The 20,087-nt window shown below is 40.5% G+C and overlaps 1 protein-coding gene across 5 annotated transcripts in view; it reads right to left on the reverse strand.

Moving 5' to 3' along the window:
- MFF (mitochondrial fission factor) overlaps positions 1 to 20,087 on the reverse strand; it is a 32,393-nt gene that overhangs the window by 2,378 nt on the left and 9,928 nt on the right. For 2 of the 5 annotated variants that reach the window (XM_077348849.1, XM_077348848.1), the window contains 3 exons: positions 14,392 to 14,550; positions 6,463 to 6,525; positions 2,466 to 2,550 (listed from right to left, as the gene is read on the reverse strand). In XM_077348849.1, coding sequence (XP_077204964.1) covers positions 2,466 to 2,550; positions 6,463 to 6,525; positions 14,392 to 14,550 — 307 coding nt within the window. The remainder of the gene's footprint in view (positions 1 to 2,465; positions 2,551 to 6,462; positions 6,526 to 14,391; positions 14,551 to 20,087) is intronic. The other 3 variants (XM_077348850.1, XM_077348852.1, XM_077348853.1) reach the window with 3 other exon arrangements.

Raw genomic sequence — 20,087 nt, forward strand, 5'->3', positions numbered from 1 at the left:
CTCTGCGGGGGCTAACCTACTGGTCGTTCCCGGCCCCAAGGAAGCCCGCCTGGCCTCGACTAGGGCCAGGGCCTTTTCGGTCCTGGCCCCAACCTGGTGGAATGAGCTCCCGGAAGAGCTGAGGGCCCTGCGGGAATTACCAGCATTCCGCAGGGCCTGTAAGACGGAGCTCTTCCGCCAGGCTTATAACTGAGGCCGGGCGGAAAGAAGATCAGCCCCCCCTCACAAACTGGCGGTAGAGAGCGTCACCTCCCTCCGTAGTTGAGGATGCGGAGAGCAAATGAGTAGATTACGCCATCACTGTTGCCATTACTGTAAATTATCGGTTTTTATTGTCATTTTATGTTTTTAGGGGACGGGGTTATGTAAGCCGCCTCGAGCCTTCGGGGGGAGGTGGGGTATAAATATAAATATAATAATAATAATAATAATAATAATAATAATAAGATCTTTCTATTTCATCCAGTCTAGATCTGAATGATCATGAATGGGTCTATCAACTGGAAACGAGTAATCTAAGTCTGCAAGTACAACATGTCAGTAAAAGAACTAGGACCCTTCCAAACAGCCTTTGTATTCCATTTTAGTAGCTGGTTGCTAAGGAATTTTTTCCGGTCATTTCAGACAGACCCATTTTATTGATCAGCTGCTGGTGGACTTTATTAACTTTTACATACAAAGCCACTTGCCTCCTGTTAGCAAAGTGAGGTTGAACCATTTTTGAGGGAAACTGCTTTCTTCCATTTTCACCACTTTGTTGTGCTTCTGAATCGCTGTAGTGTGCTGTGAAAATACAATCTACAGTGCCACCTTCCCTTCCACCCTTTTTTGTGGTACAATCTTTGAACGTTCTAAGTTGAGTGCTATAGTGCTAAAACAATAGTGCTACAGTGGTACCACTGGAGATGCCTTGAGACCACTATATTGATCTAGCACTATAGCGCTCAACTTTGAATGTTAAAAAAAAGTTCTGAGGAAGATTGCACTGAGAATAAGGATGGAGTGGAGGGGGGGGGGAAGCTGCATTGTTTGAAATGAACATAGTGCTTCAGAGATGCATCATTAATGGGAGGTGTAGTGGTTAGGAGTGTGGATTTCTAATCTGGCGAGCAGAGTTTGATTCTGTGCTTCCCACATGCTACCAGCTGGGTCACCACAGCATTGATAAAGCTATTCTGACTGAGCAGTAATATCAGGGCTCTCTCAGCCTTATCTACCCCACAGGGTATCTGTTGTGGGGAGATGAAAGGGAAGGCGAATGTAAGCCGCTTTGAGACTCCTCTGGGGAGAGAAAAGCGGCATATAAGAACCAACATCTTCTTAGAAGGGATAAAGTTTGCGTGTGTGTGTGGGGGGGAAGGGGTTGGCATACAATAGCAAACTGTCCTGGAGTGTTCAGACGGATACTCTACTCACAGGCACCCCATAGTCCACCACCCCCTCCTCCAGATTAAAGAAGAAAGCACTGGGAATGCCATGCATGCACATTCCCCTTTAATCTGGGGGCTTCCTGCTTTCTGTGCAGGAAATAAAACTATGTGTGGCAACAGCCTCTCTTATGCCTTTTAATGCTAGGGAATATGGACAGACAGGGCAGATATCATCTTTCATGCTATACAAATAATTATTCCCATTTGTCCTCACAATATTTTGAAATGTATATGCTTAACTCTTAATCTTACAAATACTTGGAAAAAGTTATAGCACTTTGACTTTTTAATCAGACAACCACATCGGTGTCATGATTACTTTATCTATGTGTTGCAGCAATGGAGATGTACCCATTCAACCATGCCTTCCTGTCAGCCAGGCAGAACTATTGTACTACGTGATGACCATCTGGAAGTGCCAGAGGTTTTGAACGTAGCTGCCAGGCTGCTGACTGGTAAGGCTATACCACAAGTATACCCCACTCTTTATTGGCTTCCAGTTCATTTTTGGCCCTAATTCAAATGTTGGTTTTGACTTTTAACCCCTAAATGGCTTGGGACCTGTTTACTCCCATGCAAACCTAAGAAAATGTTAAGATCTTACTCTGAGGTCCTGCCCCATATACCCTTTTTCCTGGAAGAGGATAGATGGCTACAGAGGCTTCATATAAATTACTATTGGTAGTGGATTGGATTCATTGAAACCCTGAAGTAAGTAGATGGCACTTCCACTTGCATGGGTGAGCATTCACAAATGTCCACTAATTTCCTGTTAGACTGCACCCTCTGGTTCTTAGAAGCAACTTGGAAAGTGGTGCATGAATAGTTTAAACAAATGCACAAGGTGGCATTAGTACATGCAGAAAATAAATTATGACCTCTTTTTGCCCCATACCAAAACGTTTCAATTTGTAGTTCCATATTCTAGTGCAAAATCCCTTTGCACCTCACATATTCATGATATTTACAGAGAACAGCATTTAGGACATCACTGGTAAGAGACACGCATACCCAACTAAATAGTTTTGTAGGTACCTGTCGTCTTAAGGAAGCAGCGTCCACAACTGTCATATCTTCTGGTGTTCCCTCAAATGTTGTATCCACACTTGAAAGACCATATCTATGAAAGATAATATGTTTTACTGGCATGCAAAACAACTGTAGGCAAAAGGACCCGATGGGCCACATATGGCATTTCATACATTCACTGAGGCATTTCAGCCCCATGAATTCTCACTGCAGCCCATACTGAAGATGCGTTTAGCACATTAAATAATTCTATCAAAACCCACATTTCTTTTGGTTTAAACAAACATTTAAATTTCAAAGCTTTTTTTTCTTTAGAAGTGCTTTTCTTCCACAAGTCTTACAATGCCCTTTTATGGATAGTTACTTCAGTCTTAGCCTACTGATTTGTCAGAATGTGTTTATGTTTGTACATATATGGGCTTGCTGCTGAAGCAAACCGCTAAATGGATTTCTATCACAAACGTCGCTTCCTAGTTTCTTTCTGTACATTAGTACAAAAATGGATCTTTGCTTGCCTCAAGGGGATTTTCTGGCCGTTTTCAGGAGTTTTAATAACATTTTCTTACTTTTACAAGTGGCAATAAATGAAGAAAGCTCATGCTTGAGCTGTATAAACATACTTATGTTTAGCATAATTTCTCTTCAGGGTAAGGTTTGTAAAGAAAACCTATCATCAATGTATCCCACAGCATACTTCTGATACACACACATACACACAATACTAAAATAATTTTATTGTCTAAGGCACCATAACGAGAAACTTCCTGTTCTGTTTTTAAATCTAGCCTTTACTTGTAATGTTCAGGTTTAATATGCTACCTGTGATAAAAAGGATTCCTATTGCACTGTTTACTGGATGCCCCATCCTGTTGATTGGATTAACCAACACTATGTAGTCTGCCTTGAGTCCCAGTGAGAAGGACAAATAATAACTATATAAATCTAAATAAACTATATCAGGGGTAGTCAAACTGCGGCCCTCCAGATGTCCATGGACTACAATTCCCAGGAGCCCCTGCCAGCGAATGCTGGCAGGGGCTCCTGGGAATTGTAGTCCATGGACATCTGGAGGGCCGCAGTTTGACTACCCCTGAACTATATAAATCTAAATAAACAAATAAATAAAATAAATAAAATAAATAATACAAAAATAAGTGGAGAGCTACCAGTGCCCACTCTCCATCGATTGTTGTGCTGATATTAATGTGCATTTTTATGAGCTTGGACAATGAAAAAAAAAGTCTTTTAACCACAGGTTCTCTATAGTGGTTGATTTCAGTTTTCAATTTTAACAGTCCTTTTAGTTTAAACATTCCATATAAACATGCTTATAACTTCATATACTGATTTAAGTCCACTAACAAGGATTTTTGAATGGTCAGTATGCCTCATTTCTTAATAGAGTTTATGAGACCTGTTATCCATATGAATGGCTTGAGCCGGCAAATGAGGGTCATGAAACAAAGACAGAAGGCTAGGTTCTTACCTATGTGAAAAGGTAGCGTTTAGCTCACCAATATTAAAGGGAATCCAAATTGTCAATATTGGTTATTGTTTACTTGAGCACAAAGGCTATATTATGACAATTTGGAAAAAAACAATGGTTAGCTTGTGGCACGAATAAGCTAGGAAGTTCTTAAACTCATATGCCTCCTTCTCTCTTCCATCATATATGACTGAAGATTTCCTGATTTGAAACAAACGGTGATGTCTGAACTGGGTGATCCATTAGATTCTTTGCTTCCCTAACGATCAAGATTTTAAACCACAATTTGATCCTTGTTTAGGAACCTGGTGTGCACAAGAGGACTGCTTTTCACTTCATCCAGTTCAACTGACAGCAATTTACAGTTTGTTTCAAACCATGCAGTTTTAAACTTGTGCAGAAGGGGATGAACTACACATGCCCAAAGACTGCTTGGTCTGTTTTTGTTCTGTGATGTCTGAATGCATGCACAGCCTTTTATGCTAGGTGAAATAAGTCTCCAAACAATGCCAGGAGAAGCTAGGTCACTTCTAGCCAAAGGTCACTTCAAACCTTTCATACAAATGCATAAAAATTACCAATTCTATTCCTTTGATTATGTCACCTGTCAGTATGTTGGTATGAGAATGCTTTGTGGCATACTAATGGCCAGAAAAACTGGGGATAGGAAAGAGACAGAAGCAAACTAACTCTCAATTAACAAGCCCTTCCTTGTTTACTTGTGAGGAAGCAATTTTTATTTATGACCAGCTACTACAAGGGCGTATCCTGGTAATGTTCTAATTCTGTCCTGAACGCTGAGGTGGGCATGACAGGTACTCCATTTTGTTTCTTCTGTTCTTTAATGCAGTGGTCCCCAACCTTTATCAGGCTGGGGACCGGCAGGGCATTGGGCCGCGCCCGCAGGGACCGCGCGGGCCACGCCCACGCTTCGGGCCGCGCCCGGCAGCGCCCGCGGGCCGCACCCGCGGATCGGGCCGCGCCCCGCCGCGCCCGCGGGCCGCACCCGTGGATAGGGCCACGCCCGCGAGCCGCGCCCGGGCCGCGCCCGCGAGCCGCGCCCGGCCGCACCCGCGGGCCGCACCCGCGGGCTGCGCGGGCGCGGCCCGGCCCTGATTCCCTCTCCCCGCCCTCCCCGCATTAAGAAGCTTCCCGGGCTGCAAGCTTGCGGCCCGGGAAGTTTTTTACTGCGGGGGGGGGGGCGGGGAGAGGGAACTGCGGCCCGGCGCCTTGGCCTTTGCGGCCCGGCGCCGGGCCGCGGCCTGCAGGTTGGGGACCACTGCTTTAATGCACTTTCAACTATCTGTCAGATTTTTGCACTAGTCTAGAACGTTCTGGTTTTCAATACTTTCAAAAACGTGTTGCTAAAATCCTTGAGTGGTCCATACATAGGTACTCCCATTATAAAGGCTATCTCATTACACAACAGATCATAACCTTTCTAAAAATTGTGGTGCTATAAATAAAGCAGATGAAATAGACTTGTCCTTGCCATCTTCCTATCCTATCATTTGCACTCAAAAGAAAATAAAAAAGCAGAAACCCTAAGACCCATCTCTTCCCAGGTTGTATAATTTTTAAAAAGATAATTTGTCATCATTTGTGCCAAATAGCAAATCTTTCACAACTATTGCTTGCACTTTGGTGTCCATCCTGAGCAGTGGCCAGGGAGATAGTAAAACATATCAATTGCAGACAGAATAAATCCGTTTTTATGATCACACTCAATATAGTCAGCCACTGAAGTAAAAGGTCATACTCCATGTTATGGAAATGCTTTTTCATGCTCTTTACATCAATAAAAAAATTGAACAATCACTTCCGTTACATAGGACTAGGTCCTTGAAAACACTACGGGCTATTCTGGGCAAAAGACATTTCAGTGAAAGGATTTTACAATCCTGGGTACCCAGAACAAGAAACAAGAGGCCATTCAGGTATAGATGCTTTTTCAGTGTGCCACAGACTGTTTATGCACTGAGAACTTCACTGCTCCAGCTCCCGTGCAGGAGCACGAATCGGGGGCGGATGAAGTGCACCAGGCCAAATGCTCCCCCATGTGGGTTCAGGAAGAGGTGGGGCAACCTGCCACGACTAAAACTCCAGCCTGCAGCCTGGCATGAAACCTCCAGTGCATAAATGGTCACAGACTGAACACTCCTGCCAAGAAGCAACCTTATTTCTGCTTTAAAGAAAAATCCCACTTTTATCCCTGATCAAGGACTCAAAGCAGCTTTCCATTTGTTCCAGCCCCCTTCTACTTAACCCTCACACCTTGTCAGAGTACAGGAGGTGAAGAAATTGAGATAGGTCAAAGGTCATGTGGCAGCCTTCTGTAACAGAACAGGGGAATCAAACTCATCCATCCCAGAACATAATCCAAGTCTCTAACCATTAAATCGTGACAGCCCTGCTGAACTCTCTGGAGCTTAATTCTGAGGAAATATAGCCAGGATGTGATCCTTCTCAGAAGATGAATATAGGATATTGTGACTGAGTGCAAGTTTGCAAGTTTACCTGGTGTTGTCATGAAGAAGGTTAGAGGAAGTGACAGCAGACGACCCACCACGTAACACTGGCCTAAGGCAAATTTTTGTAGACAGAAAACACGAGACAGAAGCAATAAACAGGAGAGAGAGGGAGAGAGAGAGAAAGGAAAGAGAAACAGAACAAAACCCAGAGTCAAAATTGTCAGAGTATCTCTATTATAGTGTACTGAAATACAACACAGTATAATCTCTTGTTGAAGACATTTCATTTAATCTTAACAATTTGCATATTTTTCCTGATATTAATTTTGAGGAAGATATTCAGGGACTGACTGGCACAAAGATGTCTTACATTGTACAGATTTGTCTTGCAAATGATAGGAATTACATTTTTAAAGAGAGAATGGATTATTTAGCAGATACAAAAGTATTCATTCATTCATACTTCCATAAATCACAATAGCATAGTGCATATTCTCTAGGTACTTTTATGGGGCAGTTGGTTCCTCTACCATTACCCCTCAATGAACCCTTCCCAAATATTTGTTTAAATATTGCTACATTAATGGGAGACTACACAGTTAAAAGCTGACATAATCGTAATGGCCCACTTTCTAATTTCTCTACATTCCCTCTACTGACCCTACTTAGCAGAAATTGAAAGTAATTATGTTTTGATGGTCAACTTGTTCATTTTATAATTTAAAACATAGGTAATATGTAAAACATTGCAACAAAGATTCAACAGTAAAAGTTACTGTACAGTGTTGCCTAAGTGGGGGAGAATCAGGATGCTTGCTTATTTTTGCTGTTATACTTTAAGACAAGCCGGCCATACTGTGGTATTCTCTATTCTAAGGCATATTATAATTTTAATGACCTCTTGGCTCTGCTAAGCACCCTGCTATAGTCACATCTTAGTAGCCAAGGGAGATTGATTTATTTTAAAAAATCTAATCTTGTGTACATCACTGTCATTAAGTAGCCCACCAAAATGCATCTAACTTTGTTTGGCTAGCACTATTGTCAGCTTCATTCATGTAACTAATGCCCTTGGATGCTAAACCTCGTCAACATACTACTCTGACAACTAAAGGGTTTGGTTGATGCTACTAATAAGCAAAGGTATCCCCTCCCCAACCCACCCAAATGCTAAAGTCAGTGATGAACAATCCACTACCAATCAGCCTGTCACATTCTCTCAGCCTCATGTACCTTGCAAGGAATTCAACTCCCTTAACCACCAAGCCACACTAAACCTGTCTTCTGAGTTAGGATCTCACCAGTCTACTCTGACCAGGTCTGTTTAAATAAGCTTAAACTCCCCAGAACAGCAAATAAAAGTAAATGAAAGTAAAGGCTCTCTCGTGACAAATTAAAGACTATCTCTAAAAATTCCTGCTTGGTCCAAAGTGACCACCAACCCAATACACACATTAATATACAAGTAAATTGACATATTTAGACAAATTGTTGACCAAATTTGTAAAAGGCTAGGGCTCAGAAAGAAGTAAGGGCAGGGAAATGTACCTAAAGCTAGAGACAGAAGACTAGTACTTGAAAGAGTTTCCTACCTGATCCCCCCCACACACTTTCCTCCCTCAGTGCTGTTTCTCATAGAAACTGTTAGTATATGTGCTGGTATATTTTGCTTCAAGTTTTTCAGTTTTGGTGCAAATTTCCATCACTGTTCCATTAGAATATTTCCAATATATTCTAAGGAAAAATTTCAGTATGATGTGAACGATCGCAACACTTTTTGTTCACGCAAACAGGTGTGGAATACTGAACCCTGTGGCTTCCTGATCTTTGAACTATCTTGCTCTTAGATCAAGTTAAACGGTTTCAGATGTTTTCTAGCAGTCATGTAACTCACAGCGCCATCATAAAACTATGACCTAACATATAAAAAATCTCTCTGAATCAGCCTCACTGCCTCACTCTGGCATACTCTCAGGAAGATACATAACTCCTAAATTAAAATAATCAGAAGTCTGACAAGATAGCTGGTGGTGTCAAGGACAAATGCTGTGTGTATTACTTAACCATCTATACCAGAGTAGTCAAACTGCGGCCCTCCAGATGTCCATGGACTACAATTTCCATGAGCCCCTGCCAGCAAATGCTGGCAGGGGCTCATGGGAATTGTAGTCCATGGACATCTGGAGGGCCGCAGTTTGACTACCCCTGATCTATACCAACATATACAGAAGATAGCCTAAAATTCTATGACAGGCAGAGGAAAAGTCAGCTTGGACTGGCACTCGGAACCCACAAACATCTACATTTTAACAAGCTCGAATTTTTATTATAGCCAAAAATTAATAACAGGCAGTATAACTGACTGTGTCCCAGGTCATTATACTGAGTTTTTCTGTCACTACAAATAGCAGCCAAATATGGGGTTTGGGGCAGAAAAATATACAGCATAATGACATCAGGACATGCTGCAGAGGGGGAAGAACCGAAATTCGAATTGGACCACCATATTCACTGTCAGCATTATGCATCTTGTCACATAGATCCACTCCATTGTGTGTTGAGAGAGGGAAAGGCATTATACTAACATTTTAAAATATGTGCCGAAGGAAAATAATTAAGATGAGTCCACACAGGCACGCACATCACTTGTGGAACACATTATCTAGCTCTGTCAATGGAACAAAGCTTTCCCTCGTCCTAGTCAATCAACTGAGCTGAAATACTGCTCTTCGTTAACAGGGAGCCTGCAGGAACAACATAGGAAGCAAAACAGGGATCTGCAGTGCACGTGGTGGCATCGGTCCAACACTGACTCACTCTATCCTTCCATGGGCAAAAGTGCTAACACCTTTACTTTCCTATGTGTATCAGTGAGACGTCATGTTCACAGTTTTTGTATAATCCAGCATCACCTCACACACCATTTAAAAGACAGAATTGAGACATTTAACTCTATTATTGATAAGCCATACAAGGATTTCTACACGGCTTGTATGAACTGGCAGGCTATTAGGATTATTTTCAAATAATCAGCCCCAGTTTTAAGAAGGAATGGAGAGAAGGTTATAAGCATTTACCTGCTTAACTTTGTGGATAGGTAGTATAGTAGAAGTGGAGAAGCAGGCTTCCCCACTGTTCCTTATCCCTTACAAATGCAGAATACACTGCTTTTTAAGAGAAGGGAACTGCCTAGAACAAAATGTTTAGGTCCAATACTGAGGCAGATGGCAGATTCATGAATATTCAACTCTGCCTTCTTGTATTACATTGCTGATGGAGTGGCAGCTCCTCTTCTAGGTCTTTTCAGGCTTTGCATGGAACAGGAACTAAACTAAAAACCTTACTGTGTACAAAGCAAGGGACTTATCACTGGAGCTGTGATTCCTCCATGATCTAGTGATCATATTTGTCTGGAAAGCACTGCTTCAATTTCAAAAAATCAAATGAATGCTTTTATGATAAAAATGAATGCTTTTATGATTATGATAAAATGAATGCTTTTATGATAGCTTGCCTCAGCTAGGACAACATGCTGAACCCCCATTTTTTCTTGGCACGGGATGGATAGAAGGAGCGCTTGAGCTATGGGAAGTGGGCTTAGATTGAGTGCTGCTGAGGTTTGAAGGAATTAGGATTTTTATGTATTTTATTGTGGAATTTAAGCATTGTGGCCCGCCATGAGCCAGTGAGCAACTGGGAGTGGCAGGTATTAAATTAAAAATAAATAGAAGTATTTTACCCCAAACTACTTCAAGTATTAACGTTCTACACAGCAGCATTTAACAACAGCTTTAGGCCTTCCTATATATTTCTTCCAGTTAATTAAAGTTTTAGTTAATGCTGTTAAACATTTATATTCCACTTGCCCCTTTGCAAGTCAAAGTAGCTTACAAATTATTCTATTGAAACCATGAGTGTATTCAACATATAATTCCTACCAACACTATACAATGAACCCAAATCTGCAGCTTTGGTCCGTTTAATTCCCTTGCAAACAAACTTGCAGCACTTTCTGAAAAAAACTTCTTAAGGCAGTATGTTCCAGGAAGTGAGGGTTACAAATTAAAAATAATGGGCCCTAGCAGATGCCAAAAAAGGAACCTTGGGTGGAAGAAACAATCAGAAGGTAATGTCCAGCACAGCAGAGTTGGTGTACAGGGATATATGGGAAGAGAGGATTAAAACTTTACAAGTCTTTCCAAAGGAATCATGACACAAAATCACTACCGTACACAATCTCTTCTGACTCTGCTTTAATATATTCTGCCTCTTGAAGGTCATGTGTATATTTTCTTCTCCTCTAACCAATGTGTCCCTTATTCCAAATGTTATAATTAGCCAATTCTGATGTTAGAGACTGAAACCCTCCTAGAACAACTAACCTTTATTTCTTGCAAATTAAAACTCTGGATTGTTAAAAATGAAAGTTAAACTGACTCATTTTCATTGTCCAAGTTAAATGAAATAAAAAGAGGGAACAGGAAATATGAACAGGATTAATTCAGCGATGTACTGCTAAGTAGTCACTGCCCCCAGGCATGTTTAACAATGTTCTGGAAGTTACATACTTGTATGGTGATACAAGTATTTATTGTTATAAATATCTTTCAGATGTGTCAAGATGTAACTTGCCCACTTCAGGTGGCTTGCCCTACTGCAGGAATGTCCCATAAAATCAGTTTTCCCCACAAGGATTATTGCAGGGGAGAGGAAAAACATGTAAACAGATAAGAGTTAGTTTATCATAGAATTAACTCAGCAGTGATAAATTTTCAACATTTTTTACCAGTACAACATGCATCCAACCTAAGCAGTGCACAGCCGGTAAAAACAACAAAAAATGTATCAAATATTGTGAATGGAAGAAAGTCAAAACAGAAGTAAAACCAGAGACTGTAGAAAACAAAAGAAAACCAAAGATCATTTTAAGAATTCATAACTTTAAAGTGAGAGAATATGCTACCAGTGCCAATAAAAGCAACAGTATAGTTCAAAATATTATAAAATAAGCAGCATTTGTAGCCATGCAAGAGATATATTGTTCCAAATTTCACATTCCTATAGCAGAGTAGAGACACTTCATTCAAAACAGAATCATGTATTGGACAGGAATAAGAACATATACTTTTTTTCCCCTCCCAAAAATGAGCTTTCCAAAGGAACTGAAAAGTCATTCTTTTAAAAAAGGTTACATGACCCAGGACACTATTGTCTATGCGCATAACATAAAAATATCTATATAACATGTATAATTTCCTCATGAAAGTTTTTAAACAATTTCAATGTAATAGAAATGTTTAGTAAGGCTATTTTGCAGGGATAGATTTTTCCAAGTTCACTTTATTGATTTGGATTCAAAAAACAGACTTTTGTATGGAAGCCTGTGAGGACTAAGGGGGAGGGGGGGGAGATAAACCATTTGAAAATCCTACCACACTCAACATTTCCCCCCAGGGTTCTCTAATTGATCAGGACTTTGAATACCAGATTTATCTTCTTAAACCGACTCAGTTGCTAAAAAAAAAAAACCCTTTTGAATGTTTAGCCTTCATCAGGTTGTTATTTTGGTTTACTTGTAATGACGTATTTTCTGCATGCTAGGGAGTCCCCCAAAGTAGACAGCCATATCTGCAGGTGATATTGTTTTTGGCCTCTATTATTCACAGAGATCAATCAGCTTATTATAAGATACAACAATTACAAGGGCTTATCCTAGCTTTGGTCATCTCAGTGTGTATTTAGATCTGAGAAAAGTGTGACAATCACCACGGTCTGCTCTAACTTCTGCCATGCCCCCTCATATGGCCTTGAAGAAGTCACCATCAGTTAATCTACTGCTTTGATATAAGGGGGAGAAATAGTCATCTAACCTAGAGAACTGTTGTGAAGACAAAAGAAACAGAAGTGAGGTATAATAGAATGAGACCAAAAATAAAGCATGTGTGGAACACAGTCAAAGGATTCAACCTATATGTCACTATGTACATGTGGAATATGTAAGCAGGAGCACACTCCAGTCACTTCAAAATATGGGGCACTTGTGCATGTGCATTTCTGTAGAGTACATAGTACTACTACCAACGGTGCAAGTAAACAAGATTAATCATGCACTGGAGAGAGCACTAGTTCTGGACTATTGTACTAAAACTCAGTGCCCGTTCTTTCCTGGTAGCATACTTAATTGGTTTTTATATCCTTCCCTTCAACAATTAATAACAATAAAATCTTTAAAATAGTATAAAGAAGGTTGGTTTTATATGCCGTTTTTCTCTACCCAAAGGAGTCTCAAAGCAGCTTTTAATCACCTTCCCTTTCCTCTCCCCACAACAGATACCCTGTAAGGTTGATATCACTGCTCAGTTAGAACAGCTTTATCAGTGCCGTGGCGAGCCCAAGGTCACCCAGCTGGTTGCATGTGGGAGAGCGGGAATCAAACCCGGTGTGCCAGATTAGAAGTTTGCACTCCTAACCACTACACCAAGCTGGCTTAACTTCAGAACACCAGACAACAAAAACTTCACAAAAATATGATTTATTTTCTGACGGCTACTTAGCAGCTTTAATAATTTTTCATCAAGAGGAAGAAAAGAGGGAAGAAGATCCACCTCTACTAGATGCTTATTGTTCCAAGGTGAGCAAAGGCAGTAGGAGGAATCAGACGCTGCTTCTCAACAGTAAACCTCTTGGACTGATCTTGAAACTAACAACAAACTAAGGATCCTATATAGGGCTTCCTTGACGCATGGCCTTTTAAGATGTAAAAAGTTTCAGTACATGAAGCAGGACCTTTCACCTAGCCATGTCCTCATGTCAACATTCACAAGAGTCACCACATGCAATTTGGGGGTTGTGATGTAAGTGCTAAAAACTTTATTTGGGCAAAGGACACTCATGTAGCAGAGAGTTCTGACAGTCATGTCCCAAATCCTCTAAGCAACAGCAAAATATGTAGAGTTTTAATTGGACTTCTGAGGCCAACCATACGGTGGCCAAATGTTTTACCTTAGCATGTTTAATAAGGAAGCAGCTGGTTAAGTGATGTCTGTACTATTGACATCAGCTGCCTTTGTGGCTTTGAAATTTTATTGTATGTAGATATACTGATAATGATGATTCTGTCTGCATGTCAATCCTGCTTGATCTATGATTGTAGCAAGTAAATATAAAGTCTGACTATAAAATAGTGAGGGGGCCTCACCATTAACAGGATTCAAACACAAGCATAAAAATTAGAAAAGGAACACTCATATCTATAGCTCTGCATGGAAAAAAATATTTTAAGCTAATGCCATTTACAAGTACTAAAACATCTACAGATATAATCACAGATCAATATTTGCTTACCATTCAATTGATAGACAAATAGCAAGCATAGTACATCTGAAGGACCCAGGTACGCAGGGCCCTTCTCCATGTACTGAGTCAAAAGCCCCTACAAAGTTTGCCTTTCAGGTACTACTTATCCAGTTTTCTTCTCCACCACAGGTAATTGAAGACAATGGCAGAGAGCCAAAATCAGTCAACACACTTTCACTTAGATCTTCCCCAATACTATCAGGCCCTGAGCTTTGTTTCTGAAATCATTGTTGCATTGGTGAGTTACCAGTGACATCCTGCATTCCCTAGTGTGATCAAAAAATGAAAAGCCCTCCACCTGCTGAAATCAACAAGTCTTAGAGGGGTTAACTTGGTCTGGGTTGTACATTTGTCAAACCTTGTTGCTCTGTTTCTGGTTTACCACTGAGAAAGGGATTTTATATCCCTATGCTGATATTTTATCTCCTTCCTTGGATCAGATAAAGACAACCCATGAAATGTGAATTTTGGAAATATCATTCACAAACAGCGAAAGCAAAAGAAAGCAAAAGCAAGTTAATCTAATCTCATATTACTTAAGAAATCAAAACCAATTAAAAAGGAAAGGACAGGGAAATAAGAAGCAGTAAACTGGGCAGAATCAGTGATGGCCAATCACCTGCGATTTTCATCCAGCACATCCAAGACTTGCTGGTAAGCCCTACGGGTGGAAGACTGGATGAGCGACAAAATGCCCCGAGCAGAGTAAAGATTAGATCCATCTTCAGAGAACATTTGGGGAGGACAGACACGAACCTGTTGAGGTGATGGTGTCACACTGTTTGTGCAAGCGTAACAAATGAAGAGAGAAACACTGATGTCAGGTTTTAGACAGGCAAAGTTTTACCCACCAATCAACCCTTTTTGAAAATGTCTTGTTTTCTTCTATGGTTTCCCCATCAACAGGTAATACACCATCAAGGAAGAGTTAGTGGCTATCATGTGAATTACATTTAGAGATCCTTTACATGAGCCAAAAGATAGTAATTTAAAAGTAACTCACTTTTGATCCACGGTGATCAAGAGATTTTATGTTAACACATAACTGACCTGGTAAGATGCAGGGTTGTTATTTTTTAAAGAATAATAATTCTTTAGCAGAATACAATTAAATTTTTGACTCATTGTGTGAATTGTATATAAAAAAAGAACATCACAGATGCAGTTATTCAGGAACAGTAAGAGGAGGGCTATACTGAAAACATTTTGGAAAAGAGGTTTAGCTAAAACATGAGGCTAGAACATGCAGAAATAGATTATGCCAGAAACACACACACAGAAAGGCATTACTGAAAATGGCCAGCCATCAAAGCTCCCAACAGAAACGGCTAAAAAACACTAAGCAAAATCTTATGCTGTCTTTAAACACTCTGCGGTTTTATTTCAAGCTTAATAATATCAATCAAGAGACTAAATATATAGTCCCTTACTAAAAGCGTAGATAGAAATGAGTGAAATTTTGAGCCAATCTGAATAAGTAGCTCATGACAAACACCTTTGACAAGAAAGTCTTATCAAATGGAAAGGTTACAAGTAAACCAGCTGGTCTGGAAGGGGCAGTATACAAGCTAAATAAATGGATAAAATTTGCAGCTAGCTTTAAAAAAAAAAAAAAGTGAACTCAATGAACATTATTAAGAAGCAGCATGGAATTTCAGCATGGAATCATGGAGTCAGCATGAATTTCAAAAGCAGTTAAGGTCCAACCTCATGGTTTGTAGATAGTATTGTTTGGGGGCTTTTTTGGGAGGCAGAAGAAAATAAGATACAGAAAGGAGAAACAACAGAACTTTGGGGTGAGAAAAAGAGAGAAGCAGGACCATTACCCCAGAAAGGCAAAATACATTTCAACCAAAGACAGTGTACAAATAACTGCTCCCATAAAAAATCTATGTCCTAGAGCAGGGGTAGTCAACCTGTCACAGGTTGACTGCCCCTGTCCTAGAGTATTCTTCTGTCAAGCCTGTCTGTTGTGTAGGGTTTTTATTTATACAAATAGCTCCTGTGAATAAACCAAACTCTTAGGATTTGGGCTACCTACTGTAATTACACTCTGTTTTGCATGTATGCTTTTGAGCAGACCATTGTCACTCAGGTTTAACACAAATAAATCACACAAGAGGAATTGTAATCCCAATCCCTAGACTATTTGATCAAAAAATATCAAGAGGTTTAAGACATCCTTCGTTTCAAGGAACTATGCTTAGGTATTTTACCTTGTAACCATGACAGTACAACGCAACTACCTATTCTGACTACACCACAGGCAACTTTCTATTGGAAGAGATAACAGACAAGTGTCAGCTGAACACTAAATCTACCAACACTTCTCTGAAGTGCTAACCTTTTAAGGCAAACCACTGATACTAGTCAGAACAGATGTTTCCCTAAATATGCACTATACTTCATGCTAACTAAACAATGTCATTGCACAAATTACCTGTAGGGTTCTAAAATAATGCAGTGATAAGTCTATGCATATTTACTCATGGGTAAGTCAATACTGCTTCCTCTGAAGTTGAAGTGTATAAGACAAGTATTGAACATGGGAAATTACTTCAGACAAGGTCAGGTCAGAGCCAGGAATAACCTTGCAGATGTGACTTGATACAGGATAAACTCAAAGAGCCCCAGGGAAATAAATCCTTTTGTGTGCCTTGTCCTAAAAACACGGTGTAGAGAGTAACAACTGACAGTTTTCAAGAACTCTCCATATAAGGAAGGGGCTACAGGCTATTCCGTAAAAGGGAACGTGGTCTGTGAGGAATCTAGAAAGAGATTTACATACTATAAGCAAAAAGTTCTCTCTGTTGATGCGGTATGTCTTCTGTAATTAAGGGCTCTTTGTGATAAGTTCTGCAGACAAGATTTGACAATGAGCATTCCCCCCTCCCATCAAAAAAATCTAGTAAGCTTTTTGCCAATACCTAATATAAACTGAAATTTGTTTTCAGGTTGGGTTACCTTCACATACCATGAAAATCAGCCAAGTGGGTCAAGCCCCTGGAACTGATTTTATAATTGAGTATCCAAGTTCACTGAAGGAAGAAATCTGCAGATTAGTATCTTGCACATGTTTATGCCTTTCACAGTGCAAGAACTGCCCCAGGGACTTTCTGCAAGGCTGATTGTGCATATAATGTCTGAAAGAATGTGGGGTTGATCTAGCTAAGAGATGCTCTCAGGTTAGTAGGGTACAACATCACATCCATATTCACAGATGTTGAGGATAAAATAACTTGGACAATGGCTGAACGGGGGAAAAAACACTGGATTTTTAGGCTGCCATAACAGACATTACATTCCAAAGAACTACAGGAAGTGAACACTGGAGCACATGCAGAATCATTTTCATCTTAAACCTTGAGAAGGAATGAGGCACTTTCTCAGCATTTACTGAAATGGAGCCACTTGCTCCAGCATTTGAAAACAAGCAATCTCTTAAAGCTTCTTTCAAAAGCATAAGCAAGAAAGGTTTATTAAATACTCTGTGCTCCCCTGTTTGCTGTGTCAAAATCAATCATGGATTCCAGGTCCTGACATTTTTATCTTTTTTTTTTAAAGGTAACCTCAAGTACTAACTACCATGGAGAGTACTGATGAGTCCATGGACAGCAGTGAGGTATAAATTGAAACAATAAACAAACAAACAAAGGCATGGGATTTAAGAATTTGAAACCAGCCTAACTGCCCAGATACAGGTTAACAAGTATCTTATACTTCATCTATGAAAAACTTCTCTGTAACTAAACGCTATGTGGAGGGAAAGTGAGAGCCTGTCTTCTTCTACCCACCTGGCATACCTGCCTCACCACCAGCCCAGTGGATGTCACTGCAGGAGTTTAACATTTGCAAAAGGCCAAACTGCACAATCTGTATCCCACTTGTAATCCAGGAACATAGCAGATAATTTGGTCTGATGTCTGCTGAATTTTACATGTATATGCTTATTACATTCATTCCAGGAAGTCCAGCAGGTTTAGGCCTGGATACTATACCAAGGAAGACTCAGTGTCTTCCCTATCATATATCACTATTTTTGGCAGAACAATTAAGTATTTTCTTGTCTCATTAAAAGCTATTAATTTTAAGCTCAAACATTTTCCTGTATTCATCACAGGCAAAACAACCTATTTTCAAAACTGGTCAAATTTTGGAAATAATTATATCTTGAACCAAATATATAGCTTACTTAAAATTCTTTCAGGCATGTCAAGGTCAGTCTTACAGGGGGAAACACAATTAAAACCATATTTGATTTGTGAGTGGTTAATAGTCACGGTCAAGATTACATTTCAACTTCAGCATTGTGGGTTAAATGAAGCTGTGCCATTTTAATTCTCAAGAGTTTCAGGGCAGTTGTCACCATCACCATGAATAATAATTGTGATGATCTTAAATAGGCAGCCTGTTGAATAAATGTAAGGTCGTGAAGAAAGGCATCATCAGTTGATTACTTCTTGTAGCTAGCTATCATTAGCAATGCAATGTATGAGAGACTCTCTCTGTTCTAATGGTTGCCAGTAAGCTCACTCCATCCACTTGTGGGGCAGGAACAGAGACAGCAAGGTACAAAACACCATGAAAGGTGGAGGGGAAAAAATGAATGAGGCAAATTCTTTCAGAACTTGCATAATCTTCTGGAGATTTTTTCAATTATCTAATGTACTAGAACTTGATGGCACAGTGCATACTAGAGTGTGGAAGATGTTTGTGTGATGTTGCTGCTACACACATGCATATCCATCCTCCTTGTGGGCAGAAAAAAAACATGGATATTTAACAAATGTTGAGTAACAACTGGGGTAAGTGCTTGAACATTTGAATAGATCATACTTGGGGGCAGCAACCTGAGGACTGTGCCTTTTCTTCTAGGGCCTATCTATCAAAATGTCACAACTAGTGAAATCTCTGTCATTTCAGACATCCCAATCAATTTGGGATTTCAGTGGGGAATGTCACCACATTCCTATCAAGTGCATGTAAGACTAGCAGAAATACTTTAAGTGGAAGCAGAGAGACTTAAGGCAAGTCTTACATCTTATCCAAGCGCTTTAGGGGATGTGGTCTACATCTGACAAAATGCAAGGACTCAGGAATCTCCATTCCTACTTATACCTGATGAAGCAAGCTTTGAGCCTTGAAAGGTTATACCCTGAAAATCTTGGTGATCTCTAAGGTGCTACTGGACTTGAATCTAGCTCATCTGAGAATCTGCTTGAAGGGAGGATCATGCATAGAGAAGCCTCAGTGCCCCAGGAGGGACCACCAGCCTAATGGTGGCTACAAGCAGCTGGAGAGCCTCTTTTGGATCTCATAAGAAGTCTATGTCAGAGGAAATAAGGAGAGGAAGAGAAAGAGTGCACACATTTCTTGCACTGTCTAAAATGTATAGTTTGGAAATTGAATAAGTCCGTTAGCTTGCTAACAAAAGACCTTCTTAAAAGTCAAGGAAACTTATCACCAATCATCTTTGCAGAATGAGCATTTACAAATGTGTCAATAAAATTTAGTAGATTATAGACTGCTTGGTAAGGGCTTAGTAGACTGCTTGGTAAGGGCTACAGTGGAAAGAGCCCTCCTTCGCCGCCATTCTTAGGGATGAGGGGGCAGTTGCCTTGATGATCACAGCAACTCCTTGCTATCCCCTGAGATCAGGGCTCCTCCCACCTATTCAGCCACCCTCAATGGATAGGAGCAGCTTTGTAGCCCCCTCAGATTGTAACGTCCAGCCTTTGTGATTAATCATGCTCTTTGTGACTGAGAGAAGAGCTGTAAGGAGAGTCCCAGCAGACATTCTCTTATTGCTGGCAACAATTCAAAGCCCTGAGGTTTACATCTTCTTCTCAGTGCCCTTACTCAGCTCCCCAACAGGGCTTTTCTCCCTCTGGTGCCCTCATCTGGCCTCTTCTCCACTCCCCCCCCCCCAACACTCATCCTTAGGTTTGCCAGCTCCAAGTTGAGAAATCCCTGGAGATTTGGGGGCAGAGTCTGGGGATGGTAGTGGGAGGGGTCTGAGCTAGATATAATACCATCGAGTCCACCCTCCAAACCAGCATCTTCCTCTAAGGAAACTGATCTCTGTCATCTGGAGATGTTCGATTCAAATGGGTAGCCATGTTGGTCTGAGGTAGCACAATAGAATCAGAGTCCAGTAGCACCTTTAAGACCAACAAAGATTTATTCAGGATGTGAGCTTTCGAGTGCAAACAGTCTGACTAAGGGTGCTTGCACTCGAAAGCTCAAGCCCTGAATAAATCTTTGTTGGTCTTAAAGGTGCTACTGGACTCTGATTCTATCTGGAGATGTTGTAAT

The sequence above is a fragment of the Paroedura picta genome, chromosome 8 (assembly GCF_049243985.1).
Source record: "Paroedura picta isolate Pp20150507F chromosome 8, Ppicta_v3.0, whole genome shotgun sequence".
In the NCBI taxonomy this organism is placed as follows: Eukaryota; Metazoa; Chordata; class Lepidosauria; order Squamata; family Gekkonidae; genus Paroedura; species Paroedura picta.